This window comes from Oncorhynchus keta, chromosome 15 (genome assembly GCF_023373465.1).
Source record: "Oncorhynchus keta strain PuntledgeMale-10-30-2019 chromosome 15, Oket_V2, whole genome shotgun sequence".
Taxonomy (NCBI): Eukaryota; Metazoa; Chordata; class Actinopteri; order Salmoniformes; family Salmonidae; genus Oncorhynchus; species Oncorhynchus keta.
The window spans coordinates 18,238,553-18,261,316 of NC_068435.1; the positions used below are offsets into that span (position 1 = coordinate 18,238,553).

The 22,764-nt window shown below is 42.7% G+C and overlaps 3 protein-coding genes across 6 annotated transcripts; all 3 read right to left on the reverse strand.

The window, feature by feature from the left end:
• Position 1: 1 nt before the first annotated feature.
• On the reverse strand, positions 2–3,602 carry fam151a (family with sequence similarity 151 member A). 3 transcript variants are annotated; one of them, XM_052463539.1, is made up of 8 exons: positions 3,319–3,602; positions 2,886–3,035; positions 2,565–2,714; positions 2,195–2,357; positions 1,642–1,866; positions 1,375–1,514; positions 907–1,041; positions 2–728 (listed from the first exon to the last, which is right to left on the reverse strand). In XM_052463539.1, the coding sequence occupies exons 1-8, from the start codon at positions 3,485–3,487 to the stop codon at positions 82–84; spliced, it is 1,779 nt and encodes a 592-aa protein (XP_052319499.1). In that variant the 5' UTR covers positions 3,488–3,602; the 3' UTR covers positions 2–81. The 3 variants fall into 3 exon arrangements, with proteins under 3 accessions (XP_052319499.1, XP_035643755.1, XP_052319500.1); XM_035787862.2 differs by having other exon boundaries at positions 2,886–3,034; positions 3,322–3,468; XM_052463540.1 differs by having other exon boundaries at positions 2,886–3,115; positions 3,322–3,459.
• A 3,492-nt stretch (positions 3,603–7,094) lies between these two features.
• LOC118394567 (uncharacterized) lies at positions 7,095–14,337 on the reverse strand. Its single transcript, XM_035787860.2, has 6 exons — positions 14,206–14,337; positions 13,859–13,978; positions 13,015–13,643; positions 12,571–12,763; positions 11,853–12,338; positions 7,095–11,716 (listed from the first exon to the last, which is right to left on the reverse strand). Exons 1-6 carry the CDS (start codon positions 14,210–14,212, stop codon positions 8,760–8,762), a joined length of 4,392 nt encoding a protein of 1,463 aa, XP_035643753.2. The 5' UTR covers positions 14,213–14,337; the 3' UTR covers positions 7,095–8,759.
• A 3,018-nt stretch (positions 14,338–17,355) lies between these two features.
• Positions 17,356–21,139, reverse strand: cryz (crystallin, zeta (quinone reductase)). Of its 2 annotated transcripts, none has more exons than XM_035787871.2 (9): positions 20,973–21,139; positions 20,581–20,691; positions 20,234–20,386; positions 19,813–19,976; positions 19,415–19,466; positions 19,079–19,228; positions 18,701–18,802; positions 18,497–18,592; positions 17,356–17,826 (listed from the first exon to the last, which is right to left on the reverse strand). In XM_035787871.2, exons 1-9 carry the CDS (start codon positions 20,973–20,975, stop codon positions 17,665–17,667), a joined length of 993 nt encoding a protein of 330 aa, XP_035643764.1. In that variant the 5' UTR covers positions 20,976–21,139; the 3' UTR covers positions 17,356–17,664. The 2 variants fall into 2 exon arrangements, with proteins under 2 accessions (XP_035643764.1, XP_035643763.1); XM_035787870.2 differs by having other exon boundaries at positions 19,079–19,267.
• Positions 21,140–22,764: the final 1,625 nt, after the last annotated feature.

The following is a 22,764-nucleotide window of genomic DNA, read 5'->3' on the forward strand; positions in this document are numbered from 1 at the left end:
GTTGTTTTTCATTGGTTTTTATTTACTATAATACAACAAAAGATTATATGAAAATGTAGCAAACTGTCATTTAAGAGGTCTTCACATCTTAGACCAGTAGTTCTCAGTTATAAAAAACAAGCTTCTGTCTTTGCTCCCAGAGAGGTTGGCCATGATTGCCTGTGGTCCTGCCTCCTCATCAATCCCACTTTCTATCCCGGTCTCCACCGTAAGTGAGTACCTTGACTGCACCTCCCGAATCCTTCTCTGTCCCTCCACAGATCTCCCCAGTGGCTCTGCCCTCACCTGCAGGGACACAGCCTGCCACGCCTCCTTCAGTAAAACCTCCATGTCATCCACCATGGCCCTGTTATACCCCTCCCTCAGGACTTCAAGAGGCCAGCTGGGGGCCAGGGTCACATAGGGGAACACCTGGTTGACTGTGTGGAGGAACTCCCTCCCAGAGATGTAGCCCTGGGTCTGGAAGGCTCCATGGGACAGAGCCATGTTGACCCAGACGGGGCGGTACAGGAGGTCGCTGTGGTAGGCTGAGCTGAGCAGGTGGAGAGAGGGTTCCAGCTGGCTCTGGGACTGGATCCTTAAATAGATACCAAAGGGTTTTGGAGAGGCCAGAACCAGGTTCAGGGAGTCCTGGAGAAGGAACTCTGGACGGGAGCCCTCCACCACTGGGACCCCAGGCTGGGCGGAACCAGATCCTACTGGAATGATGAGCATGCCACTGGCATTGTCTGCAACAGATTATGAATCCATCAGGAGATTTGACCGCTTTATTCAATATTCAACTCTAGACAGTATGAATGTCACTGAACAAAAAACAAAAATATCTGTATAAAACCTATAATTGCAATTCTCTAAGGTTGCCATTTTGGTTACACCCGCACCCTTCATCATCATCATCACTCCTACCTGACAGCAGAGAAAGCAGTGAGGCTCTGTCTGTGACTGTGTTCCACTGGATGTACAAGCCATCTCTATATTTTGGCTGGAAATAGTCAATCAGGTCTCCTCCAGGGTAGAACCTCCTCTGCCGATCTCTTTGCTCTACAATCACACAAACAACTCAGTCCTGTTTACATTAATATCAGGATGGACTGGTTGGAAATACCATTTGTTTTTTACTAGTTGTTGTTGAAAATGATTTTGAAATACATTTTCAAGACGAATGTAGAATGGTAATACTAATAATGAATAAGCTAATGATAATGATTCGTATGACTCTCCTCAGGGACCCCCAGCTGCTCCATGTGTTTGATCTATTCCAGAGCTAGCACAACATGTCAACTAATCCTGAATCGGGTTAACTAGTTTAGAGCTACAACAAAATTCTGAAACATCTGGGGGTCCCAGAGGAGAGTTTCACAGGGTTTAACTTACTGGCAGCTTCTTTAAACTGGGACAGGACAGGTTCATAGATGTCATAGTAGACTCGCTTAGGGTTGGTGTTGTCTCTGACGAACAGCAGGTCATTCACACTGGGGTTCTTTTCCTGGCTCTGCCACAGAGTCAGACTGGACCTGTACACAGGGACAGACAGCTTATCTCATTGTCCACCATTCAGACAAGTGTAACCTTCATCAGTGTGATAGGAAGATATAAAAGTCATGACTAGATCAATTACTGTATAGGAGCTGTTCTACTTACTTTGGTGACTGGCTGAGTAACCAGCTGATGTGAGGCCATCCGTTCTTGGCCATGAGCGCGTGGACGGGGAAGGTGACTGTCTGAGGAACATTTTTGATGATGGCGTACATGTCCTCCACCATGGCCTGTGTGTAGGTGACGTTTGGGAACATGGGCAGATACAGAACTGCCCATCCAGGAGAGATGGTCACGTCTGGAAAACTCTGCTGGATCATTGCCAAGAACCTGCATGGAGACAGGAAAGTTGGGTATAATTAGTATGAGACTGATTCAAACTCTGAGATCCTGTTAGATCTCCAAATCAGACAGTGACATGCAATAAAGCACTGGTATCTTAACTTGAATAAGAAAAATCTACTGGTATCTTAAATTGAATAAGAAAAATCTATCTGCTCATGATTATTGTGAAAGAAAAGGTTGAAACTAAATTGCACTTGGCAATCCATCCTGCTGGTACGAGATCTGTATTGTAAAATGAGTTTGCTGAAGCATAAATCAAAACATGCAGGTCTGAGATTTGGCTAATACGATTTGCTCTTTCCTTGCTACTCACTCAGGTCCGTCGATGACAGGCCAGAAGGCTGGGACGTTTGGCCCAGGGAGGATGTCAGCGTTCAGCCACACCGGCCGGTTGATGCCTTTAGTCTGGTTCTTCATGCTCAGGATGCCCAGAGAGGGAGTCACCGCCTGGATGCATTTGAAGTCCAGCTTTATGCCTGAAGGAGTCAGTTGTATTACAGACATTTTGTACGTAATATGAAAGTACATCAGGTTTCATGTGATTATGCATAGCTTAGATCCTTTTGGATAATTTATTGACTTTATAGATTGGTACTAAAGGACCAGAAGAAACTGTTTCACGAGGCTCTGACTGATATTTAGAGTTGAATTGATATCTGAAGTCGTATTGCTAGGCTTGATACCTTTCTTTGACTGGAGCACGGCATCCAGCCACTGGTCCAGAGTGTTGTCACTGTAGACAGCAGGAGGATGAGCCATGATGGGGATGGTGGTCACGTTGACCGTAGCGTATCCCTGCACAGTCACATCAGCCTCCAAAACCATGATAGAACCTAGAGAGGGGGACAGAACAGGGTTGTGTTCACGAGCCACCAAACGGATTCAAACGGACTGAAACAGCCTGAATGTGTCCAATAAGAAACACTCTTTTTCATTTTCCATTGGGAAATGTTTTGCTACGGTGTGTCCTAAGTGAATGCTACTGCAAATCCTTTTAAAATTACTTTGCAGTGCTATGTTCATCTCTGACTTGTTGTTGGCACGGTGATACCAGGTGGCGTACAGCGCGTCTCTCTCCCTGATGTCTCCAGTTTGGATGAGGAAGTCCAGCATGTCTCCATCAGTAGGGAACGGCAGGATCGTTTCAGATGCCCTACCAGTAGGCACAGGAACAGTTATCTTCTCGTCACAGATGATTAGCTATCGTAACCTGTAGCCCTTATCGATATGGAAACTGCAGTTATAGTGATCAAGATACAAGCAAGGCGTAACATGGGTTACAGTAGATAAAAACGCCATTTCAACATTATTTTTAAAAATATTGAAAGTGTTAAGATCAACAGATTATATATTTAAATGGATTATTATGCTGATTCATTTGTATTCTGGGATCAGTAAGTAAATAACTGTTGATTTATATTTTTTATTTTATTTATTTACCTCCATTTTTAGTCAGGAGAACAGAGGTGATGACGATGACCAGAAGTAGCACAAGCAGAGCAATACAGACACACAGCATGATCAACTGTTCTTTAGTAAAGTATCGACAATATCTCCTCAGGTCTTCATTCTCTTCTTCCTCTTTCTTCTTTCCTTCTTCATACATTTTCTCTGTCTTTTCCTCCTCAATGAGATCTCAAAGCTGTGACAAGTGCAGTCAGATTCAGTGCAGACAGGCAGACAAGGACTGTTGGACTGTTGTTGAGTGAGAGAAAGTGTAGTGTTTTATAATGAGTGAACGTGTGTGTTATCTACTTTCCTACACAGTCCAGCCAATGAGTGTTATCTATGGACCAGAGATCACAGTGATTTCACAGAGCAGATAAAGAGAATACAGGGCATTATCTCACCTCTCTCATCTCATTCTTATGACGCTCTACCCTTGGATTCCGAGATAACTAGCCTATTGTTTTTTCAAGGGTCAAGGATGAACTTAGAAGATAAACGTGTGGTGGCCTAATGATTTATAACCAAATACATTCTCAAACTGATGGATTAATTATTTATAGACTTTTATCTGAAGGTATTTATTGATAACTACAGGTGTGATATGGAGTTGATTGTCCAGCACATCGTATTCTAATGTCACATTATCAGTTAATCAGAACAACATTGTTATTGTCCAGACAACAGGGTTGTGTTTATTATGGCATGCAACAGAAAACTTTAAAATATTTTGCAACGTAAGACAAAAATGTACGTTTCTAACTGGACTAGTCAAGGTAATCCCTCTCTGTTTTAATCAATTTTCTTCCATTTGGTGCCTAATGAACATGACCCAGTGCTTCACTGCTGAATCCTGTGAAGGACAGACAGTTCCATACTGCACCAACAGCATACCCACTGGGCACACACTGGTTGAATCAACGTTGTATCCATGTAATTCAAACAAAATTACGTTGAACCAAAGTGGAATAGACGTGGAATAGACGTCTGTGCCCAGTGGGTATTTTGACCATGCTAAACCAGCATGGTCTCATAGACTAGATTATCATATTAAACGCAAATCTTAAATTAGAATGATATGTTAAGTTTGGTATGGTTAAATAACACAGAAGTTTACAGAGTTATGCCTCTATTCAATCAGATCCGCTTTAGCAAACATCCACATAGTAGAGACTAAAATAACCTTAAACTTTTTTTACATTTATTTCATAAAGCATTTGATGTCTGGATTTCACTGTTTTGAGCAGTTTTCGTCCTTTCTTACACCCACACTTTTGACATTCTGGTACGTATTAAACTTTAAAAAGTCTTGATAATTGGTGCAAGATGTTGCCGACAGAGATGGTCGCCTTGCTTCACATTCTTAGGAAACTATGCAGTATTTTGTTTTTTTATGTATTATTTCTTACCTTGTTACCTCAGGAAATCTGAAGTATTATTACATACAGCTGGGAAGAACAATTGGATATAAGAGCAAGGTCAACTTACCAACATTACAACCAGGAATATGACTTTCCCGAAGCGGATCATCTGTTCGGACCATCACCCAGGACAATGGATCTGATCCCAGTAGGTGACCCAAAACAACAGCACCACAGAAGGGGCAGACGGAGCGGTCTTCTGGTCAGGCTCCGTAGATGGACACATTGCTCACCGCTCCCGAGTATACTACTCGCCAATGTCCAGTCTCTTGACAAAAAGGTAGATGAAATTCGAGTACGGGTTGCCTTCCAGAGAGACATCAGAGATTGTAACATTCTCTGTTTCACAGAAAAATGGCTCACTCGGGATATGTTGTCAGAGTCGGTACAGCCACCGACTTTCTTCACGCATCGTGCCGACAGAAACAAACATCTCTCTGGTAAGAAGAAGGGTGGGGGTGTATACCTTATGATTAACGAGACGTGTGTGATCATAACAACATACAGGAACTCAAGTCCTTTTGTTCACCTGACCTAGAATTCCTTACAATCAAATGCCAACCACATTATCTACCAAGAGAATTCTCTTTGATTGTAATCACAGCCGTGTATATCCCCTCCCCCAAGCAGATACCTCGACGGCCCTGAAAGAACTTCACTGGACTCTATGTAAACTAGAAAGCATATATCCTGAGGCTGCATTTATCGTAGCTGGGGATTTTAACAAAGCTAATCTGAAAACAAGGCTCCCTAAATTTTATCAGCATATCGAATGCGCGACTCGAGCTGGCAGCACTCTAGATCATTGGTACTCTAACTTCCGCAATGCATACAAAGCCCTCCCCCGCCCTCCTTTTGGCAAATCTGACCACGACTCCATTTTGTTGCTCCCAGCCTATAGACAGAAACTAAAACAGGAAATGCCCAAGCTCGGGTCTGTTCAACGCTGGTCTGACCAATCGGATTCCACGCTTCAAGATTGAAGCAATCACATGGACTGGGCTATGTTCCGGATAGACAACAACATTGATGTACAGTGGGGCAAAAAAGTATTTAGTCAGCCACCAATTGTGCAAGTTCTCCCACTTAAAAAGATGAGAGAGGCCTGTAATTTTCATCATAGGTACACTTCAACTATGACAGACAAAATGAGAAGGAAAACAAAATACAGAAAATCACATTATAGGATTTTTACTGAATTTATTTGCAAATTATGGCGGAAAATAAGTATTATAAAAAATAGAACTTTTTGGCCATAATGACCATCGTTATGTTTGGAGGAAAAAGGGGGCTCCTTGCAAGCCAAAGAACACCATCCCAACCGTGAAGCACGGGGGTGGCAGCATCATGTTGTGGGGATGCTTTGCTGCAGGAGGAACTGGCGCACTTCACAAAATAGATGGCATCATGAGGTGGGAAAATGATGTGGATATATTGAAGCAACATCTCAAGACATCAGTCAGGAAGTTAAAGCTTGGTCGCAAATGGGTCTTCCAAATGAACAATGACCCCAAGCATACTTCCAAAGTTGTGGCAAAATAGCTTAAGGACAAAGTCAAGGTATTGGAGTGGCCATCACAAAGCCCTGACCTCAATCCCATAGAAATGTTGTGGTCAGAACTGAAAAAGCGTGTTCGAGAGCAAGGAGGCCTACAAACCTGACTCAGTTACACCACTGTGTCAGGAGGAATGGGCCAAAATTCACCCAATTTATCGTGGGAAGCTTGTGGAAGGCTACCCTAAACGTTTGACTCAAGATAAAAAATAAAGGCAATGCTACCAAATACTAATTGAGTGTATATGTACACTTCTGACCCACTGGGAATAAATCATTATCTCTACTATTATTCTAACATTTCACATTCTTAAAATAAAGTGGTGATCCCAACTGACCTAAGACAGTGAATTTTTACTAGGATTAAATGTCAGGAATTGTGAAAAACTGAGTTTAAATGTATTTGGCTAAGGTGTATGTAAACTTCCGAGTTCAACTGTACATGAGGGACTGATTGGAATGTGGTATGTTGTGAAATATGATGAAGACCCTTATCCTGGTATTATACAAGATGTTGATGCAGAGAGCTGTGCTCTAGTCAAGACGATGAGTTGTGTGGGAAACAACCAAATCTTTTGGCCAATGCGAGAGGACATTGTATGGTACCAACCAGAGAATGTTCTTGGGCTTGTCCCTCAGCCTCATCCAGTGACAAAATGGCATATGATGCTTGATGGCGCAGTCTGGGAGGAAATTTGCTATCTCGTTAAGCAATAGAGAGCATTGAGGGCTAAACCTAATCTTGAGTGAGCATACACCTGTCTCATGAGTCTGAATTAATAGGCTGCAGCCAGTGAACAATCATTTGTTTAATGTCAACCAGTGTTTCCAACCTTGTACATGTATTTCTGCGTATTGCATTGAATGACAATTTGTTTTCTAAAAGATGCTTTAACTTCTTGAGGTAAGTAACCTTTGTGTTTTGAGGTTTTGAATGGTGTGTTCTATGTCTTCAATCAAATTAAACATGTACAACTGTGATATTAAAATGTTTAATGGTAATTTTTTAAAATCAGTTGTTTTATATGAAATGTCATTTCCATCACACTCTGTCATTACCACAATACTAAGTCATTACCATCACGGTACATATTTTTGAGGAAAAGGTGTATTAAATTACAATTGATATTGATGATTTTTCCCAAAAGTGAACCTTATATGCTTGTTCTTAAGATTATTTTAGAAATTATGTCAAACATTCTGATTTTGATGTAGTGAATACATGTGAGTATCATTAAGGCATTTATGGACATTTAGACATGACAATGACGAATGTATATAATTAAGAAAACTTCAAAAATAGTTTAAAAACTGACACTTTTTAAAAAATGTTATAGAAATACCTTAGGAACAATTACTGCAATTTCCTTTTCAACTAAAATAGCACATTTTATGGCATGTTGGTAATGACATTGAATAGTGTGGTCTCAGACACTATTTGATCTAGTTTCCAGACAGAGTGAAGAAAATATTCAGATAGATACAAATCCGTTTCAATTGGTTTCATTTTCAAAAACATTTAACATCCAAAAGTGCCTGTATTTGCAAAATCAACCATAAATACACGTTCTCGTTCTGAACTTCTAACGCGAGTGGAATGGGTGTAGCTTCGTGACAATGATCAAGTGCAGCTGCTCACCGATTTGACAGCTCCAACACAGTTACTCCTCCGACAAAATATATCTTAACCTCCTACATTAATCTTCCTAAACTGCTACGAAAAACTCACTTCGGTATCGAAGTGCAGTGAAAAGAGCGTTTCCCCCACGACATCAGTTATGCGGGCTTCGGGTGTTGTATATCGCCGGTTAACGGTTGATCTGATTGAATCTAGGCCTTATTAGTGGGCCAAGTAAACAATGGTGTAAGTGACTCTTCTCGTTACAGTTTTAGGCTCAGGTGCAAGCTGGTAAAAACAGCAGACTGCTTTTTTCATTATTTACACACAACCAAGGCTGAGAGGTTACTAGGTCAACATTTAGAATGTGTATTCCATAAACTTCACCACATTGTTCTACTCATTCATAGTTTACCTGAAATTAGAGCCCATTGCTCTAATGCAGAGCCTTGTAATGAAGTGTCAACTTGTGTAAGCCTAAACCCAATGGAGTGCAATTAGGGGTCAGTCGGGGTTTCAAACTAAACCCATACTGCCACGTGTCTACCCTGCGCCAACTGTAACCCAAACCTGTGCTAAATTGACTTTATAAAAATACAAGTAAGTCACCTACCAAGCCACACACTTGACAAACATGAAATAGTTGAGAACGCTTTGAGTCAGGTATTAACAATAGGAAGACAGGTTGAGTTCCATGTACGTTATGAAGAGAGATGCTTAGGACTGACATAGACAGGATCATTTTAAGTTCACTTGAGCATTAAGATTAAGTGTTATTTTTGAGTCATCCTTTTTTGAGTCCATAAGAAAACCCAATTGGACAATTCAAATCCACTTATTAACGGATTTTCCTCTCCAGAGCAGTTGGCGATCTGTTAGTGGTTCTCTCAGGCAGCACCAGTCTAATCCTTCTGGGTGAGCCTTCTGCTGAGGACAGGTACTCCTGTAGAACAGGGGCAACTGCGGGGTTCATACTGTTGTTGTTGGAGAGACTCTCTACATTTAGTGAGCCTGGACCTGAACTAGAACCCTGATCAAGCTGAGAGATATTTTGCCCATTTAGTGATCCAGGACCCTGGGCAAGCTGAGAGATATTCTGCCCATTTAGTGATCCAGGATCCTGGGCAAGCTGAGAGATATTCTGCCCATTTAGTGATCCAGGATCCTGGGCAAGCTGAGCGATATTTTGCCCGTTTAGTGATCCAGGACCCTGAGCAAGCTGGGACATATTCTGCCCATTTAGTGATCCAGGATCCTGAGCAAGCTGAGACATATTCTGCCAATTTAGTGATCCAGGATCCTGGGCAAGCAGAGAGATATTTTGCCCATTTAGTGATCCAGGATCCTGAGCAAGCTGAGACATATTCTGCCCATTTAGTGATCCAGGATCCTGGGCAAGCTGAGAGATATTCTGCCCATTTAGTGATCCAGGATCCTGGGCAAGCTGAGACATATTCTGCCCATTTAGTGATCCAGGATCCTGGGCAAGCTGAGAGATATTCTGCCCATTTAGTGATCCAGGATCCTGGGCAAGCTGAGACATATTCTGCCAATTTAGTGATCCAGGATCCTGGGCAAGCTGAGAGATATTTTGCCCATTTAGTGATCCAGGATCCTGAGCAAGCTGAGACATATTCTGCCCATTTAGTGATCCAGGATCCTGGGCAAGCTGAGAGATATTCTGCCCATTTAGTGATCCAGGACCCTGAGCAAGCTGAGACATATTCTGCCCATTTAGTGATCCAGGATCCTGGGCAAGCTGAGAGATATTCTGCCCATTTAGTGATCCAGGATCCTGGGCAAGCTGAGCGATATTTTGCCCGTTTAGTGATCCAGGACCCTGAGCAAGCTGAGACATATTCTGCCCATTTAGTGATCCAGGATCCTGGGCAAGCTGAGAGATATTCTGCCCATTTAGGGATCCAGGATCCTGGGCAAGCTGAGAGATATTCTGCCCATTTAGGGATCCAGGATCCTGGGCAAGCTGAGAGATATTCTGTCCATTTAGTGATCCAGGACCCTGGTCAAGCAGAGTGAGATCTCTCACTCTTTGGGGTACTGGAAACTGGGCTGGCTGAGAGCCAATCATGGCCCCTTGGTTGGAGTTGCCTCGAACTGACTGTGACAACAGCTGAATCAGTGGATTTACGGGTGAGCTCCTTGCATTGTCTGTATATAGTGGGGATGTGGGTGGGATGTTAGTCAGTAAAGATGGCGGACCTAAACTGCCTTGTCTACTCAGACTTTGAGCCTGTGAGTTGCCACCATAAATGGTGTTTGGTGCAACAGTGTTTTGTAATAGTATAGAGTTTCCTCCCTGGACAGCAAGGTTACTGTCACTGGAAGTCCTTTCCATTCCTTTGAGTGGCTTTGCTGCTGACAGTTGTGGGCTACTCAATGTCCTCTGAAGACTCACTCCATCGCCTAGGTAACCGGGGTGTTGGGGCACCTCAGGGATCGATGCTTGGTCCTGTCCATTTCGGTATTCTTCCACCTGTTGCCCATTGACTGAACTCCCACCCGCTCCGTTGATGTATGACTGGTAAGAACTCACATTACTTGGTATAGGTGCTCCACCAGAGACCTCTGTTTCTCCTCCAGTTTTATTTTGTGTGACGTCGGTTTTCTGATCTGGATCAGCTCTACTCTTCTTGGAATGGTCACTATTCGAGTCCTCCTGATGTTTTGATTTTGAGTTTGTCTTTTTTTGCTTGGAGGATGCATTGTTTTCCTGTGGCACTGGATCTTCTTCCTCTTGATCTTCATTATCATCAGTTTCTTTAGACTTGCTGGTGGTAGATTTATTTTTGGATGACTGATTGTCTTTGTTTTTGTGTAAAGAGTTTACTTTATTGGATTTGTCTGTTTTTTCTTTAGACTCTTCCTGGTTGTGCCTTTTGCCTTTGGCATCTTTACCCGTCATTTGCAGTTGTTTTCGGTTCTTGGAGTCAGTTCTTTCTCTATCGCCCTGTTCTAGTCTCTTGCGGCTGTTTTTCCTTGGATGGACCTTGCTTTTCTTAAGAGGGTTAAGGTTGAGCTTCACTTTTAGTAAACCATCTGACTGGGCTTTACGTTTATGCCTTTTGGAGAGATCCTCTCTTTTAAGACCATTACTCCTCACAGATCGTCCAATGCTTTCATAGCTCAGGATCTGTTTATCACCATTTTCCACTTTCCTAGAACTTTTAATCCTGTCATGTTTATCTTCCCTGTCATGGTTCATCCTTTGTACATCAACGACATGCACTCCAGATCTTTCCAAGTCAAAAGTCACACTCCTCTGCTTGCTTGCATGCTTTGCATAGATATCCATATTAGACTGGTTGCAGTTCATGCTCCTTCGGGTGTTTAGCCTTGTAAGTGGGTTGTGGTTGGGAGAACCATCATAACCAGCAGATTCTCTTGCACTGATGTCATACAATACATCTCTGACTTTCTCCCCTGGCTGTCCATACTCATAGGTTCTGTAACAGTTCACACAGCTGACGGTTTGGTATTGACAGTCAGGTACAGTTCTACCATGCTCTGATTGGAAGTCCATTTTTGACAGTCTGTTGTCAAGGCCTATGTGATTTCCAGGTCTTACCATCTCATCTTTTAGACTTTTATGTGTAGGCATGTTTCCATGTGCAGGTGAATAGTAACTCCTGCCACCCAATAGCTGGTTGTTGCCATTAGAACCATCATGGCTTTTTATATTTAAACTCTGCTGGTGATAGAGTAACTCCTCCTGACTAAGAATATGGTTGCTCTGACCCTGTGGTGGCCCGACCAATGACCTTTGACCGCTTAGATCTGTGAATGACAACAGGGAAAGAGAGTTAGACATCTGCAGTGTGTGTGTGTGTGTGTGTGTGTCTGCCTATAGTCTCATCACTGATATAATCCTAATCAGTCTATGCAGTGAAATATTGATTCAAAACATGCTCACCTTCTGTCTTTGATATCAGTGCTTGTTGGGGCACATGTCTCTTCCTCTCATCGCTCTCCTCTGTTATGGCCAGACTCTCCATCTTGTTGGGCTGGCCTCCTTGTTTGACCATGTGCAGGGCTGCCCCCAAGTGTCCTTCTCCTACCCCCTGTTCCATTGCAGACCCACTGACTGCAGGGCCACAATGGGGGCATGTAAAATGGCCACCATCTTTGCCTATTCTCAGGTCAAACATGGCTCTCTCCCTGTCCCAAGGCTGAAGGTGGCTATTGGGAATGATCAGCTTGGTTTCCAGTCCCATTTGAGCCATACGTAGGGCCTCATTCTCCCTGCTCAGATCCCACTGGGTGACTGTTTGGGTGGGAGCTGTCCTCCCATTCTCATCCTCCTCAGCTCCAGTCCTGTCTCTCCAGACCTTCAGGCTCTTGTTCATCCCCAGTTTGCAGTAAACAATGTACACCACAGCTAGGGTGAGTCCAACGCCACCTGTACGTTATTAGCATAGTTATGTGTTACAGCCGACTGACCTAAGCTTTATGTATGGGGATAAAATTATAAAAACACTCTTTACTTTAATTGTTGATACACTTTACGGAGTTCCATGATACAGAAGTCACATTGTCCTGTACAATGTCATATATTTACCACTATTTGAGTAGAGAAAAGTTACGTGTGGCTAGAAAGTGGCCATGGAGGATCTAGTTTCTGAGGTACTGACCAGCAAAGCAGAAGGCTGCAGCCAGAGCCAGGTCTCTGGTATAACGCTGAGAGGAGATGGCGTTCTTAGCCTCAACCTGCACTGTGATGTTCTGATTTGTTGGAACACAGATGGCCTCTGTCAGCTCCAGCACCGTCTTCACTGCCGGGTTGTCAGCACTCACACACACCATCCTACGCCCGTTGAACAGTACCTGAACAAGAATGTTATTATAGTAATCATATTGTTACAATGATAACAACACACATCTACATAGCACATTTTATACTATATAGTTTATATACCATATACCATAAAGCACCTTTCTTATAATACTTGCAGGCAGCCAAAATGTGTTAGCCCGAATTCAAAATAATAAAACATATTGGTAAAAAAAGGAATACAATAAATAAAAGTATAAAAAGAAAACAAGAAAAAAAGCTCAAACGAGCAACAGAAGATAACCTTATCCGGAGCCTCCATATAGCTGGTGAGGAAAGACGCCAGCTTCCTCAGCTCACATGTACAATTCCACCAGTTTAGTTCCAGGTTCAGACTAGACATCCACGATAGGTACGAAAACACCTCTGGCGGGGCGCTCCGGAGCTGATTCCTGGACAGATCCAGACTACGCAGCCCCAGCAGGCCCTGGAAGCTATCCTTCCCCAGATAGGTGATCAGATTATCGGACAGATCCAAGGTCTCCAGCCCCTGGAGGTCTGCCAAGGCAAAGGTGGTGGCGTCCAGCCTGGAGAGGCGGTTCCCTTCCAGCTGCAGCGTCCGCAGGGCCCCGGTGGCATGGAACCAGGAGCCGTTGACATCCCCGAGGGCGTTGTTCCCAAGCTTGAGGATCTCCAACCTGGGCAGCCAGGAAAAAGTGTCCTTCCCCAGGGCCTGGCTGGAGAGGTGGTTGTGGTCCAGGAGGAGGGTGTGGAGGACGGTGAGGTTCTGGAAGGCGTCGTGGGTGATGGTGGTGATGGCGTTGTGGCTGAGGGACAGCACGGTCATGCTGGACATGTCAGACAGGAAGTGGCGGTCCACGGACACGATGGTGCCGTCGGTCAGCATCAGGGCCTTGGTGGTCTCAGGGGCCTCTAGAGGTGGAAGAAAACACAAATCTGGTTGTCAATCATTACTGCTTTAATACACCGATGGGTGTTGGCACAAAGAGTCAGTGTCTTTATGATAGCCATAGGCTAGTGTGGAACAAGACATTCCAACAAATCTTGTTCAAATTAATGCTATCATAGATCATTAGTAGAGGATGATATTTCTTAATCTCAACTCGGCAGTCAATGCTCCTTCTTACCTAGGATGTTGGAGAGCTTGTAACAGATGACAGTATCTTTAGAACACACCACACAGGAGGCAGGACATGAGGAGAGGACCTGGGTATGTGTGATTGACAGCATCAGCATCAGGAGAACACCTGGGTTTCACCAAGGGGACACACACACAGCTGGTTAGCTTGGGAGGGGAATGGTACAGTATATCAACATTTCGTGTCAGTATATTTAATATCTTAGCTGTTCACACATTCAATAGACCTATATTGTGAAGCATTAATCCAATACCTGAAAAGCATGTGTAGAGAGAATATACCTTTCATGTGTTGAATATTGACAAATCGGTGTTGAAATGTTACGGTAGACATACTTCTCATGGTTTGTTACTGGCCAGGCTGCATGGTGTGTTGCCTCTCCCATGTAAGTGGTCTCAGGGCTTCATCATCTTGTCTCAACTCATGTCTGGTCATACTGCTCCTACAGATATAAAAACCATAGTCTCATTTTTTTACTTAAAAAATAAATAAAAACACATTCAGCTCAGTAACATTTTTTTTTATTTTCACCTTTATTTAACCAGGTAGGCTAGTTGAGAACAAATGCGACCTGGCCAAGATAAAGCAAAGCAGTGCGACACATACAACAACACAGTTACACATGGAATAAACAAACATACAGTCAATAATACAATATAAAAAGTCTATATACATTGTGTGCAAATGAGGTAGGATAAGGGAGGTAAGGCAATAAATAGGCCATAGTGGCAAATTAATTTCAATATAGCAATTAAACACTGTAGTGATAGATGTGCAGAAGATGAATGTGCAAGTAGAGATACTGGGGTGCAAAGGAGCAAAATAAATTAAATAAATAACAGTATGTGAGATGAGGTAGTTGGATGGGCTATTTACAGATGGGCTATGTGCAGGTGCGGTGATCAGTGAGCTGCTCTGACAGCTGGTGCTTAAATATAGTGAGGGAGAGATGGGTCTCCAGCTTCAGTGATTTTTGCAGTTCGTTCCAGTCATTGGCAGCAGAGAACTGGAAGGAAAGGCAGCCAAAGTACGAATTGGCTTTGGGGGTGACCAGTGAGATATACCTGCTGGAGCGCATGCTACGGGTGGGTGCTGCTATGGTGACCAGTGAGCTGAGATAAGACGGGGCTTTACCTAGTAAAGACTTATAGATGACCTGAAGCCAGTGGGTTTGACGACAAATATGAAGCGAGGGCCAGCCAACGAGAGCATACAGTTCGCAGTGGTGGGTAGTATATGGGGCTTTGGTGACAAAACAGATGGCACTGTAATAGACTGCATCCAATTTGCTGAGTAGAGTGTTGGAGGCTATTTTGTAAAGGACATCGCCTTAGTATTTTGCTCATTTAGCTTGTGTTGCTAGGAGACCAAACAAACTGGGTGGAAAGTAATGGTAACAATTGGAGATCAATGAAACATGCATGATGACCCCCTGGAGTCTTTTCAGTTCACCCATGTTACCTATGAGTTTTTATCTGAGTCATACAGTTGAAGTCAGAAGTTTACATACACCTTAGCCAAATACATTTAAGCTCAGGTTTTCACAATTCCTGACATTTAATCCTAATTAATCCTAATAAAAATGTGTCTTAGGTCAGTTAGGATCACCACTTAATTTTAAGAATGTGAAATGTCAGAATAACAGTAGAGAGAATGATTTATTTAAGCTTTTATTTATTTCATCATATTCCCAGTGGGTCAGAAGTTTACATACCCTCAATTAGTATTTGGTGGCATTGCCTTTAAATTGTTTAACATGGGTCAAATGTTTTGGGTACTCATCCACAAGCTTCCCACAATACGGTTGAGTGAACTTTGGCCCATTCCTCCTGACAGAACTGGTGTAACTGAGTCAGGTTTGTAGGCCTCCTTGCTCACACACGCTTTTTCAGTTCTGCCCACAAATTTTCTTTAGGGTTGAGGTCAGAGCTTTGTGATGGCCACTCCAATACCTTGACTTTGTTGTCCTTAAGCCATTTTGCCACAACTTTGGAAGTATGCTTGGGGTCATTGTTCATTTGGAAGACCCATTTGCGACCAAGCTTAAACTTCCTGACTGATGTCTTGAGATGTTGCTTCAATATATCCACATCATTTTCTCTCCTCATGATGCCATCTATTTTGTGAAGTGCAACAGTCCCTCCTGCAGCAAAGCACCCCCACAACATGATGCTGCCACTCCCGTGCTTCACTGTTGGGATGGTGATGATGGTCATTATGGCCAAACAGTTCTATTTTTGTTTAATCAGACAAGAGGACATTTCTGCAAAAAGCATGATATTTGTCCCCATGTGCAGTTGCAAACCGTAGTCTAGCTTTTTTATGCCGGTTTTGGAGCAGTGGCTTCTTCCTTGCTGAGTGGCCTTTCAGGTTATGTCAATTTAGGACTTGTTTTATTGTGAATATAGATACTCTTGTACCCGTTTCCTCCAGCATCTTCACAAGGTCCTTTGCTGTTGTCCTGGGATTGATTTGCACTTTTCTCACCAAATTATGTTCATCTCTAGGAGGCAGAACGCGTTTCCTTCCTGAGCGGTATGATGGCTGAGTGGTCCCATGGTGTTTATACTTGCGTACTATTGTTAGTACAGATGAACGTGGTACCTTCAGGCGTTTGGAAATTGCTCCCAAGGATGAACCAGACTTGCGGAGGTCAACCATTTTTTTTCTGAGGTCTTGGCTGATTTCTTTTGATTTTCCCATGTCAAGCAAAGAGGCACTGAGTTTGAAGGTAGGCCTTGAAATACATGCACAAGTACACCTCCAATTGACTCAAATGATGTCAGTCAGTCTATCAGAAGCTTCTAAAGCCATGACAACATTTTCTGGAATTTTCCAAGCTGTTTAAGGCACAGTCAACTTAGTGTATGTAAACTTTTGACCCACTTGAATTGTGATACAGTAAATTATAAGTGAAATAATCTGTCTGTAAACAATTGTTGGAGAAAGACAGTGTCATGCACTTGTGTCATGCAGAAAGTAGATGTCCTGACCGATTTGCCAAAACTATAGTTTGTTATCAAGAAATTTGTGGAGTGGTTGAAAAAGAAGTTAATGACTCCAACCTAAGTGTATGTAAACTTCCGACTTCAACTGTGGATAGAATAAACATTATCCAGATAAAGTCTTACCTGCAGGCCTAAATGGACCAGAGAATCCAACCATACACCATCAATGACCATCCACATATCAGCTGCGAATCTATTACAGGTGAATACATTACCTCTACAACCAGTCCAATATAACATCATAAGCACTCATTGTGCTTCAACATTTCGATGTTGACCAGCCTAGGTTACGGTAGTCACTTCTACTGTTTCACAGTCAACTGTCTGTGTTCGTATTGGAGAGGCTGGGTAAGGTTACCTGTGCTTCTCTGAGCATGCTCAGTTCGCAGGGCTGTTACCTGAGATGGCACCGGATGGGATGATGTCACACTCACTCCTGACTTAACTTGTGCTTAACAGAGGTAAAAGACTGCACACTTCAAAGCTATTATTTAATCTGGAAAAGGAGGCATTCCCTTTGTAATATTTTACAAAAATGGCATTCAATTAGTTATTTCACAACAACAACAAAATATTGTTGACCCAATGCATTGAAATGACAACAACTTGGTTTAGAAATGCACATGATTAATCACGAAGATCACCGAAAGTGAGCCACACAATCTTTGTCTGTGGCAAGATTTTCAGCAATTTTAATCCCATATGCATGAAACACATGTAAAGTAATCAGAATTTCATCCCAATGTAAATCAGTAACATTTCACAGTAATCTTACAGCTGTTCCATTCACATGGTCAGTACCACCTTCCCAGAAGCCCCAGGGCAGTCTATGATGTCAATATGGGCCTGGGAGGCCATGTCCAGGGTGTACTGTTTTCCAACAGCAGGCTTCAGCCAACCAGCATCCATCCCTGCAAACAGGGCCGCAGCACACTCAGCTTTCTCTTCCTGTAGAGACAACAGAAGATACACTAACGTTCAAAAATTTGGGGTCACTTAGAAATGTCCTTGTTTTTGAAGAAAAAAAATGAATTTTTGTCCATTAATTAAAAGAAGAACCTTCATTTCTCAGAACAAGAATAGACTGACGAGTTTCAGAAGAAAGTCCTTTGTTTCTGGCCATTTTGAGCCTGTAATCGAGCCCACAAGTGCTAATGCTCCACATACTAAACTAGTCTAAGGAAGGCCAGTTTTATTGCTTCTTTAAATCAGCACAACAGTTTTCAGCTGTGCTAACATAATTGCAAAAGGGTTTTCTGATGATCAATTAGCCTTTTAAAATGATAAACTTGGATTAGCTAACACAACGTGCCATTGGAACACAGGAGTGATGGTTGCTGATAATGGGCCTCTGTACGCCTATGTAGATATTCCATTAAAAATCTGCCCTTTCCAGCTACAATAGTCATTTACAACATTAATGTCTACAATGTATTTCTGATCAATTTGATGTTATTTCAAATGGACAAAAAAAAGTGCTTTTCTTTCAAAAACAAGAACATTTCTAAGTGATCCCAAACTTTTGAAGGGTAGAGTATAATTTACACTACAGAATGTATGATTTATAGAACGACCACTGCCTGAACCTACATATTATACTAGGAATCTAGACTCTTACAACAGTAGCGCAGGGTAAGGCAACACCAATGATGCTGGACTCTTTGGCCATGGTGTCTCGAGGGTTGATTTCAATGGGGCCTCTACTGCCAACAACCTAAACAACAAAAGAGGAAAACTGAGTAAGAATGAACCAATACATATTCAAAACAGTGGCTCTAAAAGTCTAAAATAAATGACACATGCTAACGTGACATATACCGACCGTCACTCTCCCCCCGTAGGCCAGCATCTGCAGGTCATTGCTGAGATTCACATTAGACAGCATCTCCACAATCACATTTACCCCTTGCCCCTTGGTAGCATCCTGTAAAAAACAATTGCCCAGACATAACTCATTAAGACAACCTGTGTTTACAAAAGCGTCACCCCAGATCTTAACTTATCCTAGGCTAACATGTTAGAAATTTGAATATGTTTTATCTGTAATAACAAGTGTTTTATTTTACCCCCCCCTGGTTTAGCAGCTAATCGGTGTCAAAGTAGAACATAATAGCAGTCACCCACTGAGAGTCATACACAAAATGTCCTTAAAATGTATTCAGGTCTATGGAGACCGCAACTATGACTCCTTCCCACCTACCATGATTTTGCTAGTGTATCCTTCCTCTTTGTGGTTGAAGGCCTGGTGAGCTCCATTCCTCAGGACCAGCTCCAGTCCTTCTGCGGTTCCTGCTGTCCCCAGGACCCTCAGACCCAAGGCTCTGGCCATCTGACACGCTGCCACCCCCACCTGAAAAGATACACACCACCAAGGAAAAGGCCACAAACACTGGGCCCTAGTAAATCAACCCCCCAATAATACTTGTCATTAAGCAGTGCAATAAAAACAATTTGGATTAATTAGATCTTTATTAAATGAAAATGGGGGAAAATAACTATAGCTCAGACATTAAACAGAAGAGAGCATTGATCTTACCCCACCGCTGGCTCCATGGATGAGTACTGTCTCGCCTGCTTTAGCATGTGCTCTGGAGCAGAAGACACAATGGAGAATAAGACTCAAACACTCATTATACTGTACACACCCCACAATCAAAGACTTTATTAGTAAATAATAGACATACAGATTATAATAAGTCTTCTTTTGCAGGAGAGTCGGTGAATCTCAACTTAATTGAACATCATATCGATTGTGATGCGGAGTCTGTCTAACCATGTCAAATCCAAAGAACTCAACCAAAACATTGGTGTAGGACCGGTGAGCCCTATGTACTTATACCCTGTCTCCCTGCTTCTGCGCCCATCTTGTCATAAAAATAATCTTTTCAGAATTCCGTTCTCCTTAAACAAAACAAAAAAATGCTGGTCTCTTACTTATGGAAGAGAGCTCTGTATGCGGTGCAGTAGGGGATCCCAATGGCAGCTCCCTGTTTGTAGTCTAAGGGGTCTGGCAGGCGGTGGACACAGTCCTCAGACACGACAGTGTATTCAGCATACCCTCCTGTCTCTGTGGCGGTGGTGAACACACGGTCACCAGCCTGAAAGGTAAAATAGACCAGACTTCCACTCCAGCAACTAATGGTATAGTCATACACAAACTCAATATGAATACATTCACAGAATGACTACTCATAGTATTTCAGTCTATATAATCAAGGAGTGTTCAAAGCAAAATGTTAGTAAGCAATTACTTTCTCACAAACTACACATGCCACATGCGAATAGTTACTAAATACCATCAGTGATCATAATGTTACTGGTAGCCTAGGGATGGATGGTACAGTAAGATCAGCACCTGTAAGAGTTGGACTCTGTCTCCGACAGCTTCCACGACCCCTGACACATCAGTCCCTGGAGTGTAGGGCAGGCTGGGCTTCCTGCCGTAGGTCCCAGAGCGGATGTAGGTCTCCACGGGGTTCACTCCACACGCATGCACATGGATTAGCACCTGGATAACACACAGGCGGTTTCATACATAGAGAACCTTCTGCAGAACTATAATTAAGTAACATAATACAACTTAGAAAACAGCTACAGGTAGAAGTGCAATACAATATATGTAAAAGGTATCCATTGTCCTTTGCACTTTCCAGTTTGCAATAGTAAGTTACTAACGTTTTTGAATAATTTTATGATTTTTACCTGTTTCTGACCTGGATTTGGCACAGGTATGTTGGGGCAGAGTTTCAAAACGGAAGGTCCTCCAAACTCACTCACTCGAATGGCTCTCATTAACTTGGGTGTTGTTGCCATCTGCACACAAATAGAGTAGCTAACTAACTAAAACCTTTACATGCAGCTTACATTAGCTGGCAAGTAGTAACGTTAGTAGACACACGAGTGGCTTGTGGACTTTGAACAGTGCAGTGGCATTAGCGAATTTAGCTAACGTTACCAAACGAGCCACTGCACTGTCTGGTTACCTAGCTAACTTATCACTTCAGCAGGACATTTGAGTACAAATACTATAATGCTTCTAAAATACAACTAGCATAAACTTCATATCAAGGCAATAAAAGTCGAAACGGACTCACCATTTATGCAAGGAAGCTGTCAGTGGTTTCTGTCTCAAAATAACTATCCGCACGGTGGCGACAGCATGACATTATAAACATCAGAATTTGACACTCTCCGCCACCGTAAAACTATTTTCTCGTTTGATACGTATTGCGCTTCATTCTAAACATTAAGCAGGAAGTGGGGAGATGGCGGAAGTGAATGTTGGGTTCGAATCAAGCAGCGCGTCGGGCAAATTTGGCGACGGATAGTAGTATCGAAACAGGAACAAACATGAAATGGTCCAAGATTCCAGTGAAGGTTACGTGTGAATTATAAGGAATCGGATCTTCTTGGGATGCATGTGTGGGAAACCCATTTGAAGTGTCGAAAATTGTACGGTATGCGCTTGGAAAGTGGAGTCTGTGAGAGTTACCAGGAGTGGTTTTATCTTGATTCATTATATTTCTGATGAGCAGAGGAAGATTGCGGTGGGCCTCAAAATAATCCGGACAACAGAACTTTTGAATTTTGGAGTAGAGCACCCGTAAAAGGAGTCATCTCAGGGGTGACGATGGATGTTCATGTTCAAAATTCCTGGTGTGGTTGTTGCCCGGTGTCATGTAAAACTCCCCAGCGTGAAATAGTTCCCAATAGTTTTGATCGTGTTCTGATTGTGATGTGATGATGTAAAAAGCGCCTGACCCGCTGGGTGAATGGCGCAAAATAAGAAAGTCTGGAAGTCCTGTTGTTTTTTGATAAAGAGGAAATACCTATGCATGTGAAGCTTGGTTATGTAAGATACGCTGTAAGAGCTATAGTTTCCAGACCGCTGTAAGACTTGTAAAGGATTTGGTCATGTTTCAAGTGAAGTGCAGACGAACAGCGTATACTGAAGAATGGTGTGTAGAAGGACGGACAGTGTTCCAATTGTGGTGGGGATTATTATCCTGAGTTCATGGAGTGGAGGTGGAAAAATGTATTGGTCAATTGAATCTCCTTAAAATAATTGAGAAAACAAGTGAAGCTAGTGAAAATATGGTAGTGGATACACCACAGCCTGTAGTAAATGTTTGCTGCCAGACAAAAGATAACCTGTGTGGATTTTGTTCTGTTCATTGCCACAGTTTTAAAATGGACTGCACAAGTTTCAAAGAAGTCTACGAAACTGGACATTATTGTGGCTGCGGCAGAGAAGTTTGTGGGATTTAAGTTAATATTTTTTTTTTTTTTACATCTGAGAACTTGCAAGAGGTGGAAGACCCACCCCCTGATTCCTCTTGAGAATTTTTTTTTGAGGTTCAGTTTTTGGGGAATCTTGTTTCCATCCCGCATAGTAGGTGGCGGGATGCACATTAAATAGTATAGCAGAAGAAACATTAGTCAAGCATGCTAGCTGGCATTAGTTTACGATGTACATTATAGACTGTACGGAGTAATATACTCTCAATCAGTTAGCTGAGATGGAAAATACACGTATCCAATCCAAAAAACTATGTCTAAATAAATATATTTTTATCAAGAAGGGACATCTCACAGACAAACTGAATTGGTCCACTCACACAGACAGCATTGTGAAGAAGGCGCAGCAGCGCCTCTTCAACCTCAGGAGGCTGAAGAAATTCGGCTTGTCACCAAAAGCACTCACAAACTTCTACAGATGCACAATCGAGAGCATCCTGGCGGGCTGTATCACCGCCTGGTACAGCAACTGCTCCGCCCACAACCGTAAGGCTCTCCAGAGGATAGTGAGGTCTGCACAACGCAACACCGGGGGCAAACTACCTGCCCTCCAGGACACCTACACCACCCGATGTTACAGGAAGGCCA

Bases quoted from the DNA above. Each gene is read 5' to 3' on its own strand.
- LOC118394567 (XM_035787860.2), bottom strand. The intron at 13,644-13,858 runs GTAAGAAGGAGC...TTCCACCTCTAG, and splicing joins CAAGCTCTCCAACATCCTAG to AGGCCCCTGAGACCACCAAG. The intron at 11,717-11,852 runs GTGAGCATGTTT...TGTCATTCACAG, and splicing joins ACTGATATCAAAGACAGAAG to ATCTAAGCGGTCAAAGGTCA.
- fam151a (XM_052463539.1), bottom strand. From the start codon at position 3,487: ATGTATGAAGAAGGAAAGAAGAAAGAGGAAGAAGAGAATGAAGACCTG. The intron at 2,358-2,564 runs GTATCAAGCCTA...TGACTCCTTCAG, and splicing joins CGTGCTCCAGTCAAAGAAAG to GCATAAAGCTGGACTTCAAA. The intron at 1,042-1,374 runs GTAAGTTAAACC...GTGTGATTGTAG, and splicing joins CCAGTTTAAAGAAGCTGCCA to AGCAAAGAGATCGGCAGAGG.
- cryz (XM_035787870.2), bottom strand. The intron at 19,467-19,812 runs GTAAGAGACCAG...CTTCTGCTCCAG, and splicing joins TACAGAGCTCTCTTCCATAA to AGCACATGCTAAAGCAGGCG. The intron at 17,827-18,496 runs GTAAGAGTCTAG...TTGTCTCTACAG, and splicing joins CCTTACCCTGCGCTACTGTT to GAAGAGAAAGCTGAGTGTGC.